This window comes from Cnephaeus nilssonii (genome assembly GCF_951640355.1).
Source record: "Cnephaeus nilssonii genome assembly, chromosome: 1".
Taxonomy (NCBI): domain Eukaryota; kingdom Metazoa; phylum Chordata; class Mammalia; order Chiroptera; family Vespertilionidae; genus Cnephaeus; species Cnephaeus nilssonii.
This window is the reverse complement of record NC_137072.1, coordinates 92,595,918-92,618,536: the sequence shown is the minus strand read 5'-3', so window position 1 is coordinate 92,618,536 and position 22,619 is coordinate 92,595,918. Positions and strand designations below refer to the sequence as shown.

At 41.1% G+C, this 22,619-nt stretch overlaps 1 protein-coding gene across 8 annotated transcripts in view; it reads left to right on the top strand.

Moving 5' to 3' along the window:
- Window positions 1–22,619, top strand: part of LIMCH1 (LIM and calponin homology domains 1) — a 321,534-nt gene that overhangs the window by 220,605 nt on the left and 78,310 nt on the right. For all 8 annotated transcript variants that reach the window (XM_079777576.1, XM_079777575.1, XM_079777579.1 and 5 more), the window contains exons 4-7: window positions 3,055–3,161; window positions 8,351–8,381; window positions 10,540–10,650; window positions 17,604–17,799. In XM_079777576.1, the coding sequence (XP_079633702.1) occupies window positions 3,055–3,161; window positions 8,351–8,381; window positions 10,540–10,650; window positions 17,604–17,799 (445 nt within the window). The remainder of the gene's footprint in view (window positions 1–3,054; window positions 3,162–8,350; window positions 8,382–10,539; window positions 10,651–17,603; window positions 17,800–22,619) is intronic.

Below are 22,619 nucleotides of genomic sequence, written 5' to 3'. Positions count from 1 at the left end.
CATGTTCAGTCATCATGTTTCTTTAATGTCCAATTTTGCTTTTTCATGACATTGACTTTTTAAAAAAGTCTTAAAGAACTTCTTTTGAAGCCCTACAAAATCATAATAGGTTTGTAATAATATTACATTAGTAAGAGTTGAATAGAGTGGTCATTGTCGTAAATCAGTGTCTTCCATTTCTCTCTTGGAAATGAGATGCTGTTGTACTGCTTGGCTTCTGAAACTAAAACACTAATATGTGCGTTTTGCTTGGAATGGTAAATGTGGAAAAATTGCCGTGTGAAGAGCAGGGCAGCTGGGAATTTGCGAGTTGCATTTTATATAATTAAAGGCACAGTGCTTCCTGCCTGCTCCGGTGGCGGCCCCTGTTAGCTCTTGGCTGGAGGGTTCTTCCTTCTGGCTTTTCTCCTGACTGGGGTCTGGCTCCCGTCCAGCGTCATTAGGTTGCAGCAAGAAGTTGGAAGGAGACCTGCAGTTATTTAAATCTCCCAGCCCAAATTGGTCAGCCTGGCTGGTAACACAGCGCTTTTGTGTTTGCAGTCTGTGTGCTGAATACAGCGTGGTGCTCAGACATGCATCTGGGCATCTGGGTATGCATACGAAAACGTGCCTCCTCACTTTTCTTGAGAACAAGAGATGCCCCACTCATGTGCTTCCTATGGAACCACATGGTAGTTACAGGTCTGGTCCTCTTATTGTGCTTGCAAATGATTCCTAGAGAGTACCAGGACACACCCTTTGCTTTGCTCCAGGCTGGAAGCCCTCACAGCTCACAGACCAACCAGGAATATGCCCTATTAATATGTATCCAACCAGTTGAATGCCCTAGAAAAAAACTTACCTGAACATAGATAAATCTTTGGACATGGGAGGGAACATAGAAAAACTCCAAGGAGAAATTTGATCATTTTAAAAATGTGCAAGGTAATTGAAGGAGAGACTGGTCGGGTATAGATGACTTCAGAATATGACCAGCTCATTGTTAGTCTACAAGAGGCCTTCTGAATGACACAGGTCTTGTGACTGATGGCCCATCTTGCCTGCTGAAAAAAATCCAGGGACACCAGAAAGAACACATTCTGGGAAGGGCCATGGCGGAAAGTGAGACTGTAGTCTCTCCTCATTGGTCTCTCTGTCTCCTATCTTGTTCTTTTTAAGTCCTTCCTTCACCCTGTCTACCTCTCCAACCATCTTCTTCTGCTGAAGATCCAGGCATTCATTTCTCAGATCCCAGCCCCTCTGTGACTTTCACAGCCTGCCTTCCATGGTTTTGAAGGCCCTCTTTGAGCAGCCCTTGACTCTGTAGCATCATCTTCCTTTGGTGCTGACCTCAGATTTATGCTTGAGTTCCTCACATATGCCATATTGTTTTGCCTCTCCATCCTTTGTTGGCGGTGTGAACTTAGACAAGTTAATAGTTCTGTGCCTCCAACTGCTCATATGTAAATGAGGATGAAAGCTCTTGGGAAAGTGCTTAGCATATAAAAAAGGGCTAAATAAATATTAGCTGTTGATTGCTATTGCCCTTGTTGTTTTGAGCCTGGGTATATTAATCTTCTTTATTGATGCATAGAAAATTACTACAAATTTAGCGCCCATTTAAATCAACACCCAATCATCATCTTAGGTTCTGCAGTCAGAAGTATGGACGTGGCATGACTGGGTTCTCTGCTCAGGATCTCACTTGGCTGAAACCATGGTACTGGTGGGGGCTGAGGTCCTAGTTTAGCTTCATCCAAGCCTCTCCAAGCTCATTGTGGTTGTTGACAGAATGCATCTCCTTACAGCTTTAAAGCACATGGCTACCAGGAACCCTGACTTTACCTGCCTTTAAAAGCTCCCCTGAGTAGGTCAGACCCAATCAGATGATCTTTCTTTTGATTAACTCAAAGCCGACTGGTTAGTACCATAGCCACAGCGTGATTGATAGCTCCTGACATATATGGTTCTACTGGCACTCAAGGGGAGGGGACCATACACGATATGTACACTGGCGCGTGGGATTCTTGAGGGGTCATCTTAGAATCCCGCCTACGCACTGGATCGTTGGGAAGACCTCTGCTTTCTGTTCGCTTTGTTGAACTGCACTTGGGTGAATACATGATTCAGTAACTACCACCATCATTTCAGATTTTTGTAGCATCTTTCTTACAGTATTCGGATGCATTCACATGATGTGGCTTCTGGACCAACCTTTATCATTCCTCTCCTATAACTTTCACTGACTCACAAGGCCAGCTAGCTCGTCCGAAGTCTCTCGGGAAGAGAACAGAACCTTTGTAACTGCTGAACCTGCTGCTAACACCCCGGACTTCCAAAAGGATGGCCCACAACTGCAATCCCTTCCAAAGCCATGTGTTCATTTTTAATGACTCCCAACAGAGGATGACCAGAACCCTCCTTAATTGTCAACGGTGCCTGCTGCTCCGCCAGTTCAAATACCTGTGAGAGGCAGTTTTCACTAGGAGGGTCTTTTGCATTATTTTCAAAGGCTTCCCTTGCTCCTTCCATCTTCCCAGTTAAGTTTAGATTTTTCCCATTTAATTCCATTTATGTCCACAAAAAGGTATTAGCAGTGAAAACTAAGTGATAAAGAATGTATTTTAGAAGATCAATTAAAAAAACAAAACTCATTGAAGATGACACTCTGGCACTAAAACCAATTTTTATATAAATTTTGAACCAGATTCTAGGCAATATGATATGGACAAAACTTTACAATAGAATATCTGGTTTTGGGTATGGTTCCTCCAAAAGATGCTAAGTTCTGCTTTTCAATGATATTTTACTTGCAGTTTTACAAAAATGTGTTAAGGTAAAGGGGAAAAATGAATTTGACATGGCTGCAGGTTTAAAAGTTTGACATGTCTGCTTACTCCAGCATATCCTAACAAAGTATGACTTTTTTTAATCCAGCAAGCCAGGATTTAGACCTGACTCTTGCTGCCTTCATGACTGCTGACCCTCCAGTAATTTGGACTATTAAAGAGAAGGAGCTGGTTCATAAAGATAAAATAAAATAATACAGACTTGAATTTCTTTTCTTCCTCCCAGGACAATATCATCTTATTCTTGAGAGGTTGTAAAGAGCTCGGCCTTAAAGAATCTCAACTTTTTGACCCTAGTGACCTACAGGATACATCCAACAGGGTAGCAGTCAAGTAAGTAACACACGATTTATGTTTAAGGGAAACCCGTTTATGGTTTGACTTGTAGTTTTGTGATGATGTTTTAAGCTTTAAGAGGCAGAGAATTGGGCATGCCTCATAAAATGAAAATGTAAAGGTAAAAATCAGGCTTTCAAATCAAGACACATTGACCTTCCCTCTGTGTATAGCTTTCATTCTGATTAAATAGAATTTTTTGAAATGCAAGTATCACTTCTATAGAATTAGGATGTTAAAGAGAAGGAGAAAAATATTAGGTGAAACTTAAAGGAGGGGAAGGCAAGAGAGAAATATGCACAGAATCTGTGTGTATTAGACAAAAAGCTTTTATTGGCTCCATTTGGGCATTTGAATAGGCTCTTGGAAGACTGCAAACTTGGTAAACAGATCTCAACTCTGTTTATTATGCAAAGAGCACAATAGATCATGGAGAAATCTCTACTTCTTTTACATTTGTAACTGTTTTCTCATATGTGTCAATGATCAAATTCTTTGAAGATGGATCATTGGCCATTTAGCTGTTGTTGACTGTATCTACTCAATGAGCCATGTTTGGGCCAAAGAATTCTTGGGAAAGAATGTCAAAGTAAAAGAAAAGGCAATGTGTTTCTCTGTAAAGAAATAGATCGTGATCAGCGTAATGAGAAAAAAAGTCCTTATGACTCTACAAATTTCACATAAAACATTTTTCACTTTAGTCAAAGAATATATAGCATGGATATACTTTTTTAACAACCTTAATTACATGGGAAGAATCTGTGGATTGGCTGCACTTCTTTTGGTTACTTTTGGGCTATTTCATCATAGAAGAACAGAAAAGGGGAGAAAAGCCAAAATTCAGAGCTGTTAATTTTATACCATTTGACAGTATTGATTTTTTTTTTTAATGATGGGGGAAAATGGAAACTACTGAATGAAATCCAGTTAGGAAATTATATTGGATTTTATTATTTGCAATGGGAAATAAGGGGGATTCAGCTGTGATTGATTACATAAAGTCATTTCTCTGTTGTTAATGTGTCATTCTTTAATATTTCTCATAGGAAAATGTTGGTTAAGGACAAAAATAACAGAATAAAAATTATGATATTTGAATGTGGAAACCACCATAAACCTCATCTCAGTCTTTATATGCTCCATTTGTTATTGTACCCAGCCTCTATAAATCACTGTTCATTTTAGGAAATTATTTCAGGTTCTGCCTCATCTCACATTTTGTACTTTCACCTGGTGGCAAGTGACCAAAAACAATATTAACTGTGCAACATCATAATAATTAGTCACACATACATTGCTTGGGGGAAAGTTCACTTTGACATATTTACTCATTTATTAGAGCTACTTTAAATCAATGTTACTAAACCAGGAGAATTCTGAGATTGGTTTTGGAAATTCAGAACTCTTAGCACCTTTCTTGTTACCGGCAAAAAAAAAAAAAAAAAAAAAAACGGGCATCAGGAAGTTGGGTGTTTAGCCCTCCATCTGCTTCTCTCCAGTTCTGTAATCCTAGGCAAGTTCCCTTGTTTCAAGAGGGTTTTCCTTTAAAAAAAAAAAATTTTTTTTATTGATTTCAGAGACAGGAAGGGAGAGGGAGGGAGAGATGGCAACATCAATGATAAGAGGAAATCATTGATCAGCTGCCTCCAGCACGCCTCCTAGCGAGGATCAAGCCCACAACCCAGGCATATGACCTGACCTGACCAGTAATTGAACCATGTCCCCCTGGTTCATGGGTCGATGTTCAACCACTGAGCCATACCGGCCGGGCTGCCTTTTCATCTATAAAATGAAATTGGACAGATGTTTTCTCAGGTATAATTCTAGCTAAATTTTTCTCAGTACAGATCTGAGAAGACAGTTAACCAACTTCTGAAAAAAAAGAGACTTTAATTCGAAGGCACAGAAAGCAACCTAAAGGGGGAAAAGTCACTTAGACCAATTGTACACAGACATAGTCCCTTCTCAGTTACTGTCGCACCTTCCCCTTCTTTTCTCTGTCCTTTTCTTTATCTTTCCCTCTGCTTCTTTTCCTCATCTTCTCTTCCCTGTGCTTCCCTTCCCTTCTTTATCTTGTCTTTCAGTCTATCTTCCCTTTTACATTTCCTCTACTTATTTTCTCCCCTTTTTAATTTTTCTTTCACTTGAGCATTCATATTCTCTTTAGGCAATACTTTTCCATCATCCTCTCCTATGACACTATCGGTTTTCATTCATTCATCTAACCAGTCTTTACTGAGCAGCTACTCTGTGTCAGATACTTTCCAGTCACCAGAGAACCGGAATGGTGAACGCCTCCTGTTCACATGGAATTTACTCCCAGTATCAACACAGGAGAAATAACTAAGTAAATAAAAAAGATAATTACAGGAAGCAGGAAGTGCTGAGGAGAAAAAAATAGATAATGTAAAGGATAGTGACTATTACACAAATGGATATATCAAATCACTATGTTGTCAACCTTGAACATATACAGTGTTATATGTCAATTGTAGTGCAATAAAACTACGGGGAGGGGAGGGAAGAAGAAGAAAGATAGTAATAAGTCCAGATGTGGTCAAGAATAGCCTCTCTGAAGAGAGCATTTCAGCTGTGGGCTGAGACATGAATGGGAAGCAAGAACCAGCCATGTAAAGATCTGTTAGGCATGGAATGTAGAGGAAAGGCTAGGGAAGAGGAAATCAACTTGATGCTTAAAAAGAGAAGTAGCCAGCCCTAGTCATTTTGGCTCAGTGGATAGAGTGGCAGCCCGCGAGTTTGATTCTGGTCAAGGGCACATTCCTCGGTTGCAAGCTTGATCTGGGGGATCAAGCTTGATCCCTGGCCCTGGACAGGGCGCATGTGGGAGGCAACCAACCAATGTGCCTCTCTCACGTCGATGTTTCTCTCTCTCTGTCTCTCCCCCTCCCTTCCACTCTCTCTAAACATCAACGGGAAAAATATCCTCAAGTGAAGATTAACAAAAAAGAAAAGTAGCCAGTGTGGTAAAAGGGTACTGAGCAAGGCTGAGTGTGGTGGGAGGGGCAGTCCGCAAGCCCGGTAGGATCCTAAACTTGGAATACTTACAGGGAAAATGTTTTATTTCACTGAATGAATATTTAGAACAGAAATAATTTAATATGAAGATTATGCCATAAATTCATTGACAGTACTTAGAAAACCATTTCTAGTTTTAGTGCGGAGCGGGGCTTTCTGCTTATGACTTTTGCATACATGGCGCTGGTTAATTTGGCACTGTGCGTGAGACATTTGCACCAGACCCAGGCTTTATAGCTCTCGGAGATTCCAGTAGAACTGCTGTATTTCTCTACTTTTTCCTCTGAGAGTTGAGCTGAACATTCGCAGCGATGGAGAACCACCCCACTGACACCAATTAATGCCATAAGCGATAAGTTATAGGGGTAGATCCCACAGAGGGAATTTTGAGGCTTTTCTGAAATTGTTTTTTAAAAAACACTCTTGAGTTTTCATGGTAGGTAATTTTTTTAGGTTTTTTTTTTTTTTTTTTTTTTTTGAGAAGTAACTTGAGTAGACTAAAAAGGAAAAACCTGCAAATGATTACTGAATGTGTAATCTACCTATAATGGATGCCAGACAACCTAGATGGGGAATGAAAGCACAGTCCAAAGGGCAGGCAGCAAGAATCATTCCAGGGAATCGGAGCGACTGGATGGAAATGAGGAAAGGCTTTCCATTGCTCCTGAGTATTTACCTGCAGAATTTGGAAGCATTTTCACATTACTGTTTGCCGTGTGGAAGTCGTTCAACAGATATTCTGTGAGCTCCTACTATGTGCCAAGCATGTTTTTTTTAGAACTGGGTCACAGTTTTAATTAATGAACTTTCATTGTCTATGCAGAAAAAGTTGTGTGTTCCCTGTTCTTAACTTGTTTTTCATACAAATTTCAAATCCTTTATAGATTTTTTTTTTGGTTTTCATCTGTTTCTTTTGTTAAACTTTTTAAAAATCCTAGCAAGTATCTGACATAACATTTTTTCTGTTAAAAGGAGGGAACAGGAAAACATTCTCTTAATCGAATCCAAATTGGACCAATGCTTCTTTTAATCCAGGTCCCTATTGATGGGTTTATCTTAGTACGTACTACTTCGTTTCTAGTTCCTCAAACTTCAATGGACTTAAAATTGTGCACCTAATCATTGACATGTACTTTGGATCAGAATATGCAGCAATGAAGTGGTTGGAGTGTAAAAACTTAAAGGAGTTCTTGACTGGCTTATACAATAGTATTACATTCTCCCTCCTGTCCCCCCACTTGTGGGGAAAAACAATATTTGTTTTTCCTGGCATTTATTTGTTGACATGTTAAAGAAACTTTGGAATAATTTTAGAGAAATTTTTATATTTCACTGTATGAATGTTTAGAAAGTTCCACCAGCTAGCTTATTTGTTTATAGTTTGAGAATAAATATTTATGTATATTTAAGAATGCACGTGTGTATAGTTAAACATAACATACATACTTTCTTGCTGGTGGCTAATTCCCAACACTAATTTATTTCCATAAGAGAAAAGGACAAATATTTGGATATTATTGCCTCTTGTACATATCTTTTCAGGTCTATTAATTAAGGTTTTAGACCTTTGTTAAAAGTACTTGTATGAAAAAAATTTGAAAGTGCAGTCAGATATCCATTTGATAGTGGTTTATAATCAAGGCAAAATTTTACTTTAACAGTTAAACTTGGAGAATCTATAATAATAAAAGTGTAATATGCTAATTAGACTGGACGTCCTTCTGGACGTCCTTCTGTCCTTCCAACGAAGCCGGGGCTGCGAGGGAAGCCCGGGTCCTGGGTGCCAGAGGGAAGCCGGTGCTGGCAGCTGGGGGAAGGAAGGCCTACTCTTGCATGAATTACATGCATCGGGCTTCTAGTACAAATATAAACAGTCTTGGGTTTAAGTGGAATTCTCTATTTTCCAAATGTTAAATAGTCTTAATGTTTTCATGGTGCACTATGAAACTTCAAGGCCACCTTGCATTTTCTAAATAATTCTACTTAGTACCTGAAATAATAATTATAAGCCTTAAAAATACTGTATTTTCCTGGTTTTATTTTATTAGTTAATTCAAGTACGGTACATCTTAGAAGTATGTGTGTAAGGAAAAATCACAGTGAAGAAAATACTGTTCTGATCATATTTTCTTTTCCTTTTCCTTAATTAGGAGCCTTGATTATAGTAGGAAGCTGAAAAATGTAAGTGTTTTAACTTCACTTTCCCACCTTACTCTTTCTGAACTTTGATGATTCAAGTGTAAAATTTAGTTCATACATCCAGTGTCTCTCCTATGCTGTTCCAGAAAGAGTACTAGAAAACGAGTATATGTGTCTCTGATAGAACTATTAATGACTATAATAGAAATAAAAATGGTAGTTTGGGGGGAGTCTTTTTAATTAAAGAAGTGCTCAATCCAGGAATGAACAAATGAAAGCCTGTGCTCTGGTTGTGATTCAGTTTCTTAAACACAAGACGATGTCTCAGCAGTGACGTTAGTATGTACTACTTCGTCAATTAAATTAAGCAGTTGGGCAAATTGTTTCAGGGAGAGATCAGCACAATGTGAATAGTGTTGACCGACATGGGCCTGTACTTTTTTTCTCCTACTGATCTTTTGAAGTTTTATTAGTATTTCCCAAAATCAAGTTTTTGGAGTTAGATCTTATTTTCAAAAGGCAAGCATATTACTGCTCTTTTATTTTTTGTTTTATTTTTCTTTATTTTATTTTATTTTATTTCTTCCCACCACCATTTATTTTCCTTATATGCTCATCCACCTCCACCTACTTCCCTAACCCCTGCAATCACCACACAGTTGTCATGTCCATGAGTTCTTTCTCTTTTTTCCCCTCTTTTTGCTTAACCCCTCCAGCCCCTCCCCTTAATTTAAGGTTAAATTGAGGAATGTAAGAAATGACCTTCTGCATATAAATTAGAAAACTAAGCTATGACCCCCTCTTTTTTTAGTTTCTAGGGTGCTATGATATTTGATTGACAGTCTTATCTTCTTTTTGTTCTTCTATAAAACTAGTGCTATATGCCACTTTCCATCACACAATTTTAAACAAATCAGAGAACCTATCATCTCAAACGCAAACAGTTCTGTTTTCTATTCTCCTATTACACCTTTCAGGATAGCCTCATACTCGTAGCACACATTAGCTTATGCTCCTAGTTAATGTCCTGACATTTGGAATTGTCTGTTCTCTGGAAATTCATTTGTAATTTAAAAAAGAAAAAGAAGACTTTCTGGAAGTTTTGAAGGATTCCTGAAGTAAAATTTTTCCACAGAGGTAGAAAACCAAATCATAGCTTTGTATTGATGGTACATTACTGTATTTGTGGCTTGTTGACATCTGGACCCATGTACCCATAACATTATCCAAAGCATTTTCTGGCCTAGCAAGTAGAGAGGGACAATAAGTACTTCCCAGCCTGGATGAAGCAATAAATTCGAATGGGAAAATGAAATAATAGTCTTAGCTTTTCCATAAGCTTCAGATCCCAATAATTCAGTGTTAAGGATTCATCTTCAGCCAACCCCTGCTGGATTTTATGGGACCGTTGGTGTAAAGAGCATTTACTTTTATGGATAGTTTCTTTGGAAAAACAGAACAAAGTTAACTTAGGGCTGTAGCTTCAGACCATTGAATACTCACAGACATTCTTAAACATTCTTAAAAACATGTTGAATCTCTATGACCATTAAGATAGTTTAATTGGCAATAACCTTGTCCAGGCTAAAGATTTCTCTTTTCAGATTAATGGGAGTCCACCTGTAACCCAAGAGTAGATATCTGCACATAGTATTCTTACATTGTTTTCTTCTGACTTTAGTTAGACATGTTGTGTTGATCTTGTGCTGGAAACCATTAATTAACCTTTATCACTTCTTTGGGATTTTTGCCATTGATCGTAGCAGAACCTCTGTGCCCACAATTAGAAGGTGTAGGCCTTTGAAAGCACCTCTCTCACAAGGAACTGACAACCTAGTCATTACTTGTCTAGGTAAAAACACCAAGAGTTTCTGAAAAATTTTGCTTGCTAATTTTGAATATTTAAATATTTCATTATACAAAAATAATTTTAGAGGATTTATTTATTTTTTCCTTCTTGCTGTCTTATAGATGAACTCTTCCTAAAACTGGAGTCTCATTTTAACTACTGAATCATGTTTGTGTTGACCGATACAGTATGAGGTTCTTATTGAAATGATTTACATTTAATGGTTACCTCATGGATGGAGTTTTCATAAATCAGTGGATTTCCTGTTAGTGGAGCTTTATTGACTCCTTGGTTTAAAAGTAATTCTTGAGAGAAAACTCTCCCACTCTTGTGCATGGTTTTGCTTCGCAGGTGTTAGTTACCATTTACTGGCTGGGAAAGGCAGCAAATAGCTGTGCATCCTACAGTGGGACGACGCTGAACTTGAAGGAGTTCGAAGGCTTGCTGGCTCAGATGCGAAAGGTAACGGCTTTTCTTCTTTATCCCATGAGGTTCAGACGAGGTGGGAAAGCAACCCATTTGCCTGTTTTTAAGATCCTTACAGTTCTGGGCAGTGGAATGGAACAGGCCAACAATGTCATGCACTCATGGAAACGGCCACTTATCATACCGATGATGTCCTAACCAACGACATCTTTCCCTCGTGCATTCCACGCTCACCTGAACTTTTTATACCACTTGGAGAATGGGAGATCTGAGCTCATCCAACTTTAATTTTCAAAAGAGCAGATTCAATCTGTCAATATATGGCTTTGTGTGCCAAAGAGCTCAGTGCTTGTTTTCTTGGGGGAATAATGCCTGAATTAAATAAATACAGCATTATACAAAAATGAAGACTTGTTCTGCACTTTTGTCCTAAAGGTCATTTTGCTTACCCGTCAGGCCCTTGGTGTGGGTGGGGTTAACATCAGCCAAGTTCTTCCCTGGGCATTCACCCTGTACAGGCTCTGGATAACTAGACACATTCTCTTCTAAGATGTGCCTTTCATGGCCATTGTAGTTGAATGAGCTGGACATTTGGAAAACATTTTTGACAACATTTAAAGCTTTATTTGATTATGGGAAACACCTACGGTAAGAATTTGTCAAGGAGACTGTGGTACGTTTTATGTGTGCCTGCCTGTGGGTTCCTTTTTAAGGTTCAGCAGTATAGATGAACTCACTCAAAGTGCTAGGATATAGTATTACCTGGGAGAAGCCCCACCCAGCCAGCCTCAGTGAATAGGTGAGGCTCATTTGTCATCAGTAGCATTCACGGGTTCTGGATAAGGCCCACATTGTGGCACAAGTCAACTGAGGCTTTGCTCTTCTTTTTTCTCCAACATGCAAACTAACTGCACTAATGAGACCTCACTAAGGGACAGTGTGTGCTTTAAAATTTTTCTTTTAATACTGAAAGCAAGAAATTGCCTAAACTTTCTAATAATGTAGTCTTCTTTCCTTGAATTAAAGCTAATCGCCCTCACAGTTCTTTTCATTTGCCTGGATCCAGTCTGGCTCACATATTTATAAATGGACAATACTTCATATTGGTTGTAATACATATAAACAACATTTTAAAGCTAAATTAATTTTAAAAAATAAGACAAACACACCCACTTCATTAAGCACAATACATTGTTTCTTAGTGTTTCTTAGCTCTTATTTGTCCTTTAATTTTTTTTATCTAACTCTCTAGTTAGAGAAAGTGCAAATCCAGTACAGACCCAGTCAGGAGTTGTGAAATCTAAATTCTTTATATATATGCTAGAGGCCTGGTGCACGAAATTCATGCACGGGGGGCGGGGGGAGGTCCCCTCAGCCCAGCCTGCACCCTCTCCAATCCAGGACCCCTCAGGGTATGTCCGGCAGTCGGACATCCCTCTTACAATGCTGGACCACTGGCTCCTAACTGCTCACCTGCCTGCCTGCCTGATTGCCCCTAACTGCCCCCACTGCCAGCCTGATCACCCCCTAACTGCCTCTGCCTGCCGGCCTGATCGCCCCTCACTGCCCACCCCCCCCCCTGCCAGCCTGGTAACCCCTAACTGCCCCCCTGCCAGTATGATGACCCCTAACTGCCTCTGCCTGCCAGCCTGATTGCCCCACACTGCCCGCCCCTGCCGGCCTGGTCTCCCCATGAAGCCTGCTGTTTGGTCGTTTGGTCGCCCCTCACTAACCCCCCTGCCAGCCTGGTCACCCCATGCAGCCTACTGCTCGGTTGTTTGGTCACCCCTCACTAACCTCCCTGCTGGCCTGGTCGCCTCACACAGCCTGTTTGGTCGTCCGTTCAGTTGTGATGGTCGCTTAGGCTTTTATAAAGATAGATTAAATTTGGAATGGAATAATGATATGAGTCATCTCTTTTAAACCACATATTTAAAAACTCTGCCTCAGTTGCCATTGATCTTAGAAGATTCTCCTGGAATCTGGTTTCTTCTTGTTATTGCCATGTCTTACCCCTAGTCCAGCTCCTCTACAATCTGAGCAGTTATTGGTTTCTTCAGCTTAGCTTGGTTTTCTATTGAGATAATTGGTTATTTCACTTGCCTTGAAATGGCCTGTTATTGTGAACAGTTGTTGCCTTTTTTAATGAATATAGATAATGTCACAGGATATGGGAGAGTAGTTAGTATCACTGGACAAAACATGACATAACTAAAATGGCCAGCTGTGGTAGTCCCAGATTTCTACATAGAGAGTAACCGACCTGAACTCCACAGGTCTACCCAATACCTGGAAATATTAGTTTATCTGGAATATATATTATTTCATTTTCTCAATTGGGATTGGTTTCGACTGGGAAATGCAGTAAAGTCTAACAGTAGCTTTAGTAGAATAGAATTTTATTTTGAAGTCACATAAATGAGGTCTGGATATGAGCAGTCCAGGGCTGGTATGGGCTGGTGATCTTCAGGGACCCAGGTTCCTTCCATCTTTTTGCTCCATCATTTTCAACCCATGGCTCCTCACCTGCTGATTCAAGCTGTTCTTCTAGCTCCTTGTCCAGAAAGGCAGGGAATTCTTCCCCCTAGTCCCAGCTATAAAATTCCCAAGGGTGTACTCTGACCTAATGTGGGTCTTTTTTCTGAACTAACCATGTGACCAGAGGCAAGGGACACCATGACTGGCCTAAGCCACTACTTTTTCAAGGGGTATTAACCAGAACAAGGGGATAATGGGGGTCACAATAGAGAAGCCCAGACCTCCGCTCAACAAACCACCACCATCAACTTCTCTTACCTTAACTTGCCTTATTTTTCAATGACAACCCCCAACTTTGTATTCTTTTTTTGTTTGTTTATATTTTATCTTTCAAACTAGAACATAAGGCCCATGAAGATGGGGTATTTATCAGGTTTTCAGAATGTTGTGTCCCCAGCACTAGGAGAGTGTCTGGACACAGAAGATACTCAGCAAATATCCGTGGAATGAATAGCCTCCCCAACCAGACTGTGATGGGTGGAGATGGGTCATCAGGCTGAAAAATTAGAACCTGAAAACCTCCAGAATAGGATTTAGCCACCTTATAAATCACAAAGGAAACAGAAAATGTTGGGTGGTAAAACATAGGCATCTGGAGTTTCTCAGATACCATAAGTCAGTCATCTACCAAACACTCGCTGGTTCTCATTATCTCTGACAAAAAGGAATAAGAAGAGGACAGATGAGTGAAATAATTCAAAAATGTCATGGAAACTGGTTGTTCTCACCCCATTCATTAACACACTTTTACTGGAACTACTAGCAATTAGCACAATGGACAGATTGGAGTCTTATCTCCCTTCCCTGGAGTGCTCTCTGTAGAAGACAGGATGCTGCTGGGCTCCTACATGAAAGACATAGAGGGCATAACTAGACCCCAAGAAAGGTGAATTTAAACTATGCTAGCCTTTGTGTTTGGTTTATATCTTCTACTCCCTCCCCAAAGCTTAACTCTAGGTGACGATGGAATCCAATACAATTGTCCATCTAGCTCAGTGGTCGGCAAACTGCAGCTCGTGAGCCACATGCAGCTCTTTGGCCCCTTGAGTGTGGCTCTTCCACAAAATACCACGGCCTGGGCGAGTCTATTTTGAAGAAGTGGCGTTAGAAGAAGTTTAAGTTTAAAAAATTCGGCTCTCAAAAGAAATTTCAGTCGTTGTACTGTTGATATTTAGCTCTGTTGACTAATGAGTTTGCCGACCACTGATCTAGCTGATATCTACCACTATATGTCTGGCTGAAGAACCAGCTTCTTGCTTCACCTCAATGTTCCACGGGACCAGCGTGGCCAAGGATGGTTTTCACTTTTCAAACTGGCCATGCCATCCAGCTTCCAGCTCTCACTTGATCCAAGGTTTTACTCTTGGCTCTCTACACAGTCATGAACAGGACAGCCTTCCTGTTTTTCTTTCCCACAACTAGCTGTGAGAAAGCAGCTGAGGTTCTAAGAACCATGCTGACTTTTTCTTCGCTTCTCTTCTCCTGTGTTTTGTAGAGTGGGGGTGGGGGAAACATTTGGGCCTTTTGGAGAGACTTTTTGGTACTATTTTCTTGAAAATCCAGTTTTGTGATGCTGCCCCAAGAAGTTTATAAAATTTTGTCATTTCTAGATGTAACGAGTGGCTCAGCTCCCTAAGTGTCTGCCCTCCCTATTGGGAGATTGGACCAAAGCATCTAAATACGGGATATAAATGAAGAAGGAGATAGGAGAGTTTCAGTGTGTATATAACTACATTTATAAGTTTTATGTGATTTATATATTGCTACTTACATGTACAGATGAATACATATTAGTAATTATAACCTTAGCTAACACTTTTGAGCACTTAGCATAGGTCAGGCATTTTTCTGAATGCTTTGCATATAGTAACATTTAACCATCCCAGCTATCCTGTGAGATAGGTTAGTTCCATTTTACAGATGAGAAAACTGAGAGTAGGCATGGTAGAATAACTTGGCTAAGGTCATACATCTGACAAGGGGTGGAGCCAGGACATAAACCCAGTCAGTCAGGCTTCCAAGACATGCTGATAACCTACTCTAAACTGCCCCAAACTGCCTCTCTTTTGCAATATTTATAGTTGGGGACCTGGGCATAAACAGCACTTAACAAAGGGACTTTATCCAGGGTAGCATCATCCACAGAGTAAGGAGGCAGTGCCTAGTAACTTATTCTCTCTGATTCTTATTTTTCTCTTCTGTAAAATGGAGACAATGCTAACTAACCACATCACTGGGGTGGGAGGATGGGAGGATTAAATAATATAACATATAAAAAACATCAGCCGAAACCGGTTTGGCTCAGTGGATAGAGCGTCGGTCTGCGGACTGAAAGGTCCCAGGTTTGATTCCGGTCAAGGGCATGTACATTGGTTGCGGGCACATCCCCCGTAGGGGGTGTGCAGGAGGCAGCTGGTCGATGTTTCTCTCTCATCGATGTTTCTAACTCTCTATCTCTCTCCCTTCCTCTCTGTAAAAAATCAATAAAATATATATTAAAAAAAAAACATCAGCCAAAACCGGTTTGGCTCGGTGGATAGAGCGTCGGTCTGCGGACTGAAAGGTCCCAGGTTTGATTCCGGTCAAGGGCATGTACATTAGTTGCGGGCACATCCCCCGTAGGGGGTGTGCAGGAGGCAGCTGGTCGATGTTTCTCTCTCATCGATGTTTCTAGCTCTCTATCCCTCTCCCTTCCTCTCTGTAAAAAATCAATAAAATATATTTAAAAAAAAAACAAAAAAAAACATCAAGCATAGTCCCAAACCTATAGTAAATATTCAATAAAAACAATCTTTATCCTTAAGCATTTGTCTTCTCAGTGGATAAATAAAACAAGATAATTATTTGCCTTTCTTAAGAAATTAAATACAAAACCATATCCAAATTAGATCTATACTGAAAAAGTTGGTCATGAGTTCTTCCTTTGCCGGACCTGGCTTTTATTCAGGTCCTGGTTAACTTTTGGCCTACAAGTGAACTACCTTCAGTTCCATAGCTGGAATGTCTGCCTTCCCCTGGAGCGTTTGTGAGCTTAGCCTATTCTTCAGAGGCACTGATCAGATCCTCAGTGTGGAGGCTGCAGGGAGCTCCTCTCAGCCCTGCCCTTCTCCTCTCTCCGGTTGCCTTCTCCTGCGCAGAATCTGTGTGTGCCCTGTGAATTACAGCCACTCCACCCCCTCTGAGTGCCTCCCACTGGGGATTGTGTCAGAGGGTCTGGATATAATTGACAGAAGCAGCCGGCAAAGGCACTTCCTACAAAGGCATTGACTCCAGTGGGCATATGAGCCAGTATAGGCAGTTTCCAAAATCTCAGATATGGAGAATATTTTTTTTCTTTCCTTTAGGAATGTGGAGGGGGCTTTCCTGAGCATCCCAGGAAATTCACAGTGTGACATTCCACTCTGCAGATGAGAACAATGTCGTCCACAGCCCCGATTTTAAGCGGCCATCGGGGAGGGAATTAAATTGGGGTTTATCTTTGAGTGACCAGAGTTATTTTTGTTTTCGTCAGCCTGGACTACTGTAATTAATGCTAAGACACAGGCGGGAACAAGGCTTTTATTATAGGAGGCGGGTGAGGATGGCTTTGACTGACCTTTCTCCTGCTGGAGTTTCAGTGTTTTAGTATGTGCTGCTTGCGCTGAAAAGAATTTATAATCACAGGCTGTCAAAGACAGCCATTGTTCTCCCTGCTCTGAACATGTGGGTCAGCCACAAGTGCTCTCAGCTACCCCAGCGCCAGGAGCTGGCCGAGAGCGAGAGCATGCCTGGATTCTTCTGAGGCATCAGGAAAAGCATTTTGCATATTTTCATTGCTTTTTTTTTTTTTTAACTTTCTGCCTCAGAAAGACAGCTCCCTTTCAGAGCAGGAATTTCCCTTCAAGGTAGCAGGAGAGGGAAGCCCGCTGCTCCAGGATTTTACGGATCTGATCCTGTTGCAACAACAAATGCTGCGTGCATTTGCCAGATCGCATAAACAGCAGCAATTGCACCGCTAACCTCGGGGCTCCGGCCCAGAACAGACATGCGGTTATGGATTCCGAAAGGCGGGTCAAGGTTCAGGTTTTAGTTTTCTTTCCTTTTTTTTTTGTTTCCGTCTGTCATTGTATTCTTGTGAATTCACACGTGATGATGTTTTATTTCCCTTTCCTTTGATTTTTTTTTGTTTTTGTTTTTTTTAAACATTGTGGAGTAGGAGTTCCTGGGGATTTTTCTTTCTTCAGGTGTGTGATTTTCTGGTTGGGGAAGTCGCAGCCGGGAAGGGTGGAAGAATGAAATGTTGGCTTGTAGATGATCATCCATTCGATCACCAGGTGTCACAACCTGTTCTTACGGATGCTGGATGCAGGAACTTTTGGAGGCTGCTGGAGACTGGTTTTCCTGCGATGGAAGGCTCGACGTCTGTTGCTGTAATGTCTTGTCTTTTTTTTTATGTTTTATTTTTGGGGCAGGAGACTGATGACATCGAGAGTCCTAAGCGGAGTATCCGAGACAGTGGTTACATCGACTGCTGGGATTCCGAGCGCAGCGACTCCCTGTCTCCCCCTCGCCACGGCCGCGATGATTCCTTCGACAGCCTGGACTCCTTTGGCTCCCGCTCCCGGCAGACACCTTCGCCAGATGTAGTCCTCAGGGGAAGCAGCGATGGTAGGTGGGAGCCTTCGCCAACGGCACATCTTAGGATGAAACGCCAACAAGGGCTGCCCGGTGGCCCACAGAGGGACTGGCGCTGGGGAGGAGGAACCTGTAACTCTAACCTGGTGAAGGGAAAGTCTGCGAATGTTGTTTTTTTGCCTTAGAGTCTTGGTGGGCTTTGCCAGCAGTTCGTTTGAACATTGCGTCAGTGAGCGTATCTCCTGTTGGAAAATGTGTGACATCATCCCTCCCTGGGTCTCCGTGAATGGAGACGCTGTGCAGACCGTTAGCTCAGAAAGGGTGCCAAGGGTTTATTTCCTCCGGGCATGAGGAAGGGAAATGTTTGAGTGAGTAGTACCACACGGCGCAAGTGAAAATGGACCGACTTCCAGCAAACTGGAAGCGCACTGCACACACTGAACAAAGTTCTGAAGCCCGGGGTTGTGAAACTTTAATTGGCACGGTTTGGGCGACCTGTTTGAGGGGTATGATACCCAACCGTTGACGAGAGCGATGCAGGTGGCCCTTAGAGTATAGGGCACAACCCAGACTGCCTTTTTCTGAGGCTGGGTTTGATTTGAATCCTGTGGATGTTATATCACCTGTAAGGAATGATCATTTTTCTTTACAAAAATGTATGGTCATGCAACCTGCTATCAATTCAATGCATACTTTCCAGAAGCTGTTTACCTTCGTGTTTTGCACCTTTGTGCTTTTTGGAAGGGACAGGGGCTTAGTTATGCATGTATAGACTTGCAGACAGCTGGTGGGAATTTTTTGTTTGTATTTTTTAAAATATCTCTTGATGCTAATATTTCTAGAGACTTAAGCCTACTCTCCAAGATGAAAATTGTCTTTTATAGTTAAAAGATTCAGCTATAAAATTCTGTTACTAAAATAGGTGGGCATTTAATGTGTCCACGTTGAGTCAATAACCTTATGATTAGTGTCTCATTTAGTCCTCAGCACAGATTATGAGATACTCACAAAGTGTCTCACTTAGTCCTACTACGGGGCTGAGGTACTCCTTCTTATCCATATTTGCAGATGTACCTTCCAGAGGTTAAATAAACCTCCTAACATGGGTGAGTGACAAAAATTACTGTCAGTAAGTAGTGTAACGTATGCTTCATGAACTGTGAATCCAAATCACATACTCTTAAGCTTAATTTACCCACACTTCTTTGTTTGCCTAATAGATTTTTTGAATTCTATAATGTCTGAACTTTTGTTTAGTCCTTAAACTTCCCAGCAAATGGATTAGCCTCAGGGCCACATAGTGTGAGGGTCCTACAGAATCGCACAGTGCGTTGTGAGGTGCCTGAAAACATTTCTAAAATTGCATATGGCCTCTTAAAGTATCGCCCCCAGGTTTAGAAGTTTCAGTCCCAAATGCATGGTCCAAGTGAGCTTTCATGTAAGTAGAAGGTAGATGGACTTTTACAAAACCTATCTTAACCAAACTATTTTATCCGTATTATTGTGATTGTGTTAACAAATTATTATTTTCTTCATCTTGGTTCTTTATATCTGGTAATGCAGATCCTTTATTCCATCACCAGCTTCCAGGAGATCAGAGTTTATAACGAACTACATCTTGAAGGGATTTGAGATGATGGTTGTTCATATTGTAGTTGTGCAGAGGCACAATTTAGTTAGCAACAATTAAGATTGATAAGCTAGAGTCCTTTTATAATTTTTTTTCCCATCTAAAGACTAACATGAAATTGAGCTTCACAAAACACCATCCATGAAAGAGCATTTTACACACACATTTCATTAATCAGCCTGATACCTTCGGGCTTATGTTCTTGTAAACTAATCAAGACCTAATGAGGTTTTTAAAGCAAAGCACCCATTTTGATGTGCCTTAAAAGATGAGTATAATTTTGTCCAAGTAGATGTTATATTTCCTTGGAGTTTATGGTATTTTTTTAAATGATGCTGATCAAGAAGATTGCTTGTCCTAATAAACGCTTTCAGATTTAGAAAAAAATTTTTAAGTCTTGAAGATTTATTTCCGAGGACTCATAATCCATTAGGGGAAACCTAACTATAAAATTCTCCAATTCCATATTGGGCCAATATGGCGAGCTTTTGTTTTATTACTGTTGAGGCCCACTGACCCATTCAGTAGGGAGAGTCAAGGGCAACGCTCATTAGAGGTGCCATGAGTCTATGGTTGGACTCAAGAGGTATCTGGTAGGGATGCTGTGGGTCCCCAGAGTCCGTTCAGTCACTCTGTCTTGCTAGTTAGGTGCCCATTCCTCCCTCACCTTCACTGGCATTCCTCCTTAGAGAGTGGAAGGGAGGGGGAGACACAGAGAGAAACATCAGCAATGTGAGAGAGACACATCGATTGGTTGCCTCCCGTATGCACCCCGACCAGGACCAGGGTTGGAGCCTGCAACCAAGGTATGTGCCCTTGACCAGAATTGAACCTGGGACCCTTCAGTCCATGGGCCAAACTCTATCCACTGAACCAAACCTGCTAGGGCAAAAAAAATTTTTAATTTTTTTTAGTAAATAAAAAGGGTGATCTGTTAATGTCAATGATCTGTCGATTCACATAAACAACCTATTTTGACACATTTATTCAATATATTATAGATAATATATAAATTAGATATTATATACACATAAGATTCATAGATTATAGAATTTTAGAATTGAGACAATTCTAATCCATTATGATAGAAAAATCATTGTCTTTTTTTCATTTATTCAACAAAAATGCAGTGCTCCCCCAGTCAGGTGCTTTAAGCAGAGGACATTTCCCAAGAGAATTATGTCCTAAAGAAGAAACTTTGGGCTGGTGTCTTGAAAACAGAAATTGGAGTCCCTGTCTATTACTAACCAGCCAGAGAGAGGGGGCTCTCTTGGCTCCTCTGAGCCTCAGTTTCCACGTTTGTCAATGGGGAAACAAATCTCAGAGCTTGGCAAAGTGTTTGTTTATAAAGCAATTCACGGGGCTCTAACCATTTTATTATGGCACTGAGACAGATATGCAGTACTCGATAAAAGACTTAGGGTGGGAAGGGAGCTAAGTTACAAATTAAAAGCCAACAAGTAATGAAACAGTCAAAGCCTTCTGAAGGAAGACGGAGAGCAAGTGGCATGAATCATTCATACACTGAATATTTTATCTGCAACAATGAACACTTGTTTATGGTCAGTGCTTTTAACTTTTATAGTCTTTTAAAAGCCATTAAATCATTTCATCTCCAGGGCAAATCATTTCATTCCTGTTTTATAGAAAAAGTCAAGTGTGTTAGAGACAAGCCTAGGAGCCCACGGCCCATTACTGACAGACCCAGAACTGTCAGGACATAAAGAGTAGTCAGCACTTACTAAGCCCTTGCTGTGGGCCAAGCACTCTGCCAGTAATTCTATGTGTATGTGATCCTCCCGACAGCCCTATGAAGCAGGTGTTATTATTATCTTCACTTTACACATTGGGAAACTGAGGCTTATAGGGGTGAAGTAACAGATGCAGAGCCTCAGAGCCACTGAGGGCAGAGCTCACTGTGAAGAGGAACTGACTTGCCACCCTCTCCACTCCCCACTCTGCGAGGTTGCCTCCTCTCTTGCCTCTGAGTTTAAGGCTCTTGCCACAAGTGTAAACCGGTAATCTTATATTTGGGATTGAATAGCCTCATAATGCTCTCATTGATTAAGTTTTCAACCAGCATTAAAATGTGGTTATCTATACACTAGGGCTTGGTGCACGAATTCGTTCACAGGTGGGGTCCTTCAGCCTGGCCGGTGATCAGGGCTGAGGGAGGTTCCGATGGAGGCGAGTGGGGCTGGCAGGCCGGGGGGAGGGACCACGATGGGTTGGCCAGCCATGGGAGGTTGACTGTGGGAGCACACTGACCACCAGGAGGCAGCTCCCGTGTTGAGCATCTGCCCGCTGGTGGTCAGTGCGTATCATAGCGACTGGTCGACCGGTCATTCTGGTCATTCAGTCGTAATGGTCACTTAGGCTTTTATCTATATAGATAGTAGTGTTTGTTTAAATAACAGCGTCACTCTGTGGATCTTAGAAATCCAGTGATATGAGACGCAGGAAACAAGGACACAATATAACTAATTATTGGGGCTATGAAGGACTGATGTAGGCAACATTAAATTCCTTTGCGTTGTCTAAAACACTCTTTAAACCAAACCAATTTATTCATTTATCAGAGTATTTGAGGATGCCCGCTGTGTGCAAAGACACTGTAATAAGTACTGTGGATGATATAAAGCTCTGTTCACAAAAAAATGCAAGATGGGAAGTAAAATGTGCAAAAGAAAAGAATAGATCATCAGGCCAAAATGTCCACAGGAAAAAAAAAAGATTCCCTCCAGCAATGGGTACCAGGAAGGGCTTCGATATAGAGGAATATGCATTTATTATAACTCCAACCACTTCCTGGAAGGCAAACACTTGGTTATAATCCAAATCGGCCACTTTTCTGAATTCCGATTGTTCCTACATGTCTGTGCTCCTGAATTATAACATATTCTCCCGGTGTTAAGTGGCGTGGTTAAAAGTACCTCGAAGACAGAATGCTTTATATTTCTTTCTTTTTAAAAAAAATATATATTTTATTGATTTTTTACAGAGAGGAAGGGAGAGAGATAGAGAGTTAGAAACATCGATCAGCTGCCTCCTGCCCACCCCCCACTGGGGATGTGCCCGCAACCAAGGTACATGCCCTTGACCGGAATCGAACCTGGGACCCTTCAGTCCCCAGGCTGACGCTCTATCCACTGAGCCAAACCGGTTTTGGCTCTTTATAATTCTTATTTGTCAGAATATCTAGTGCAGTGTAAGACGTGGGACA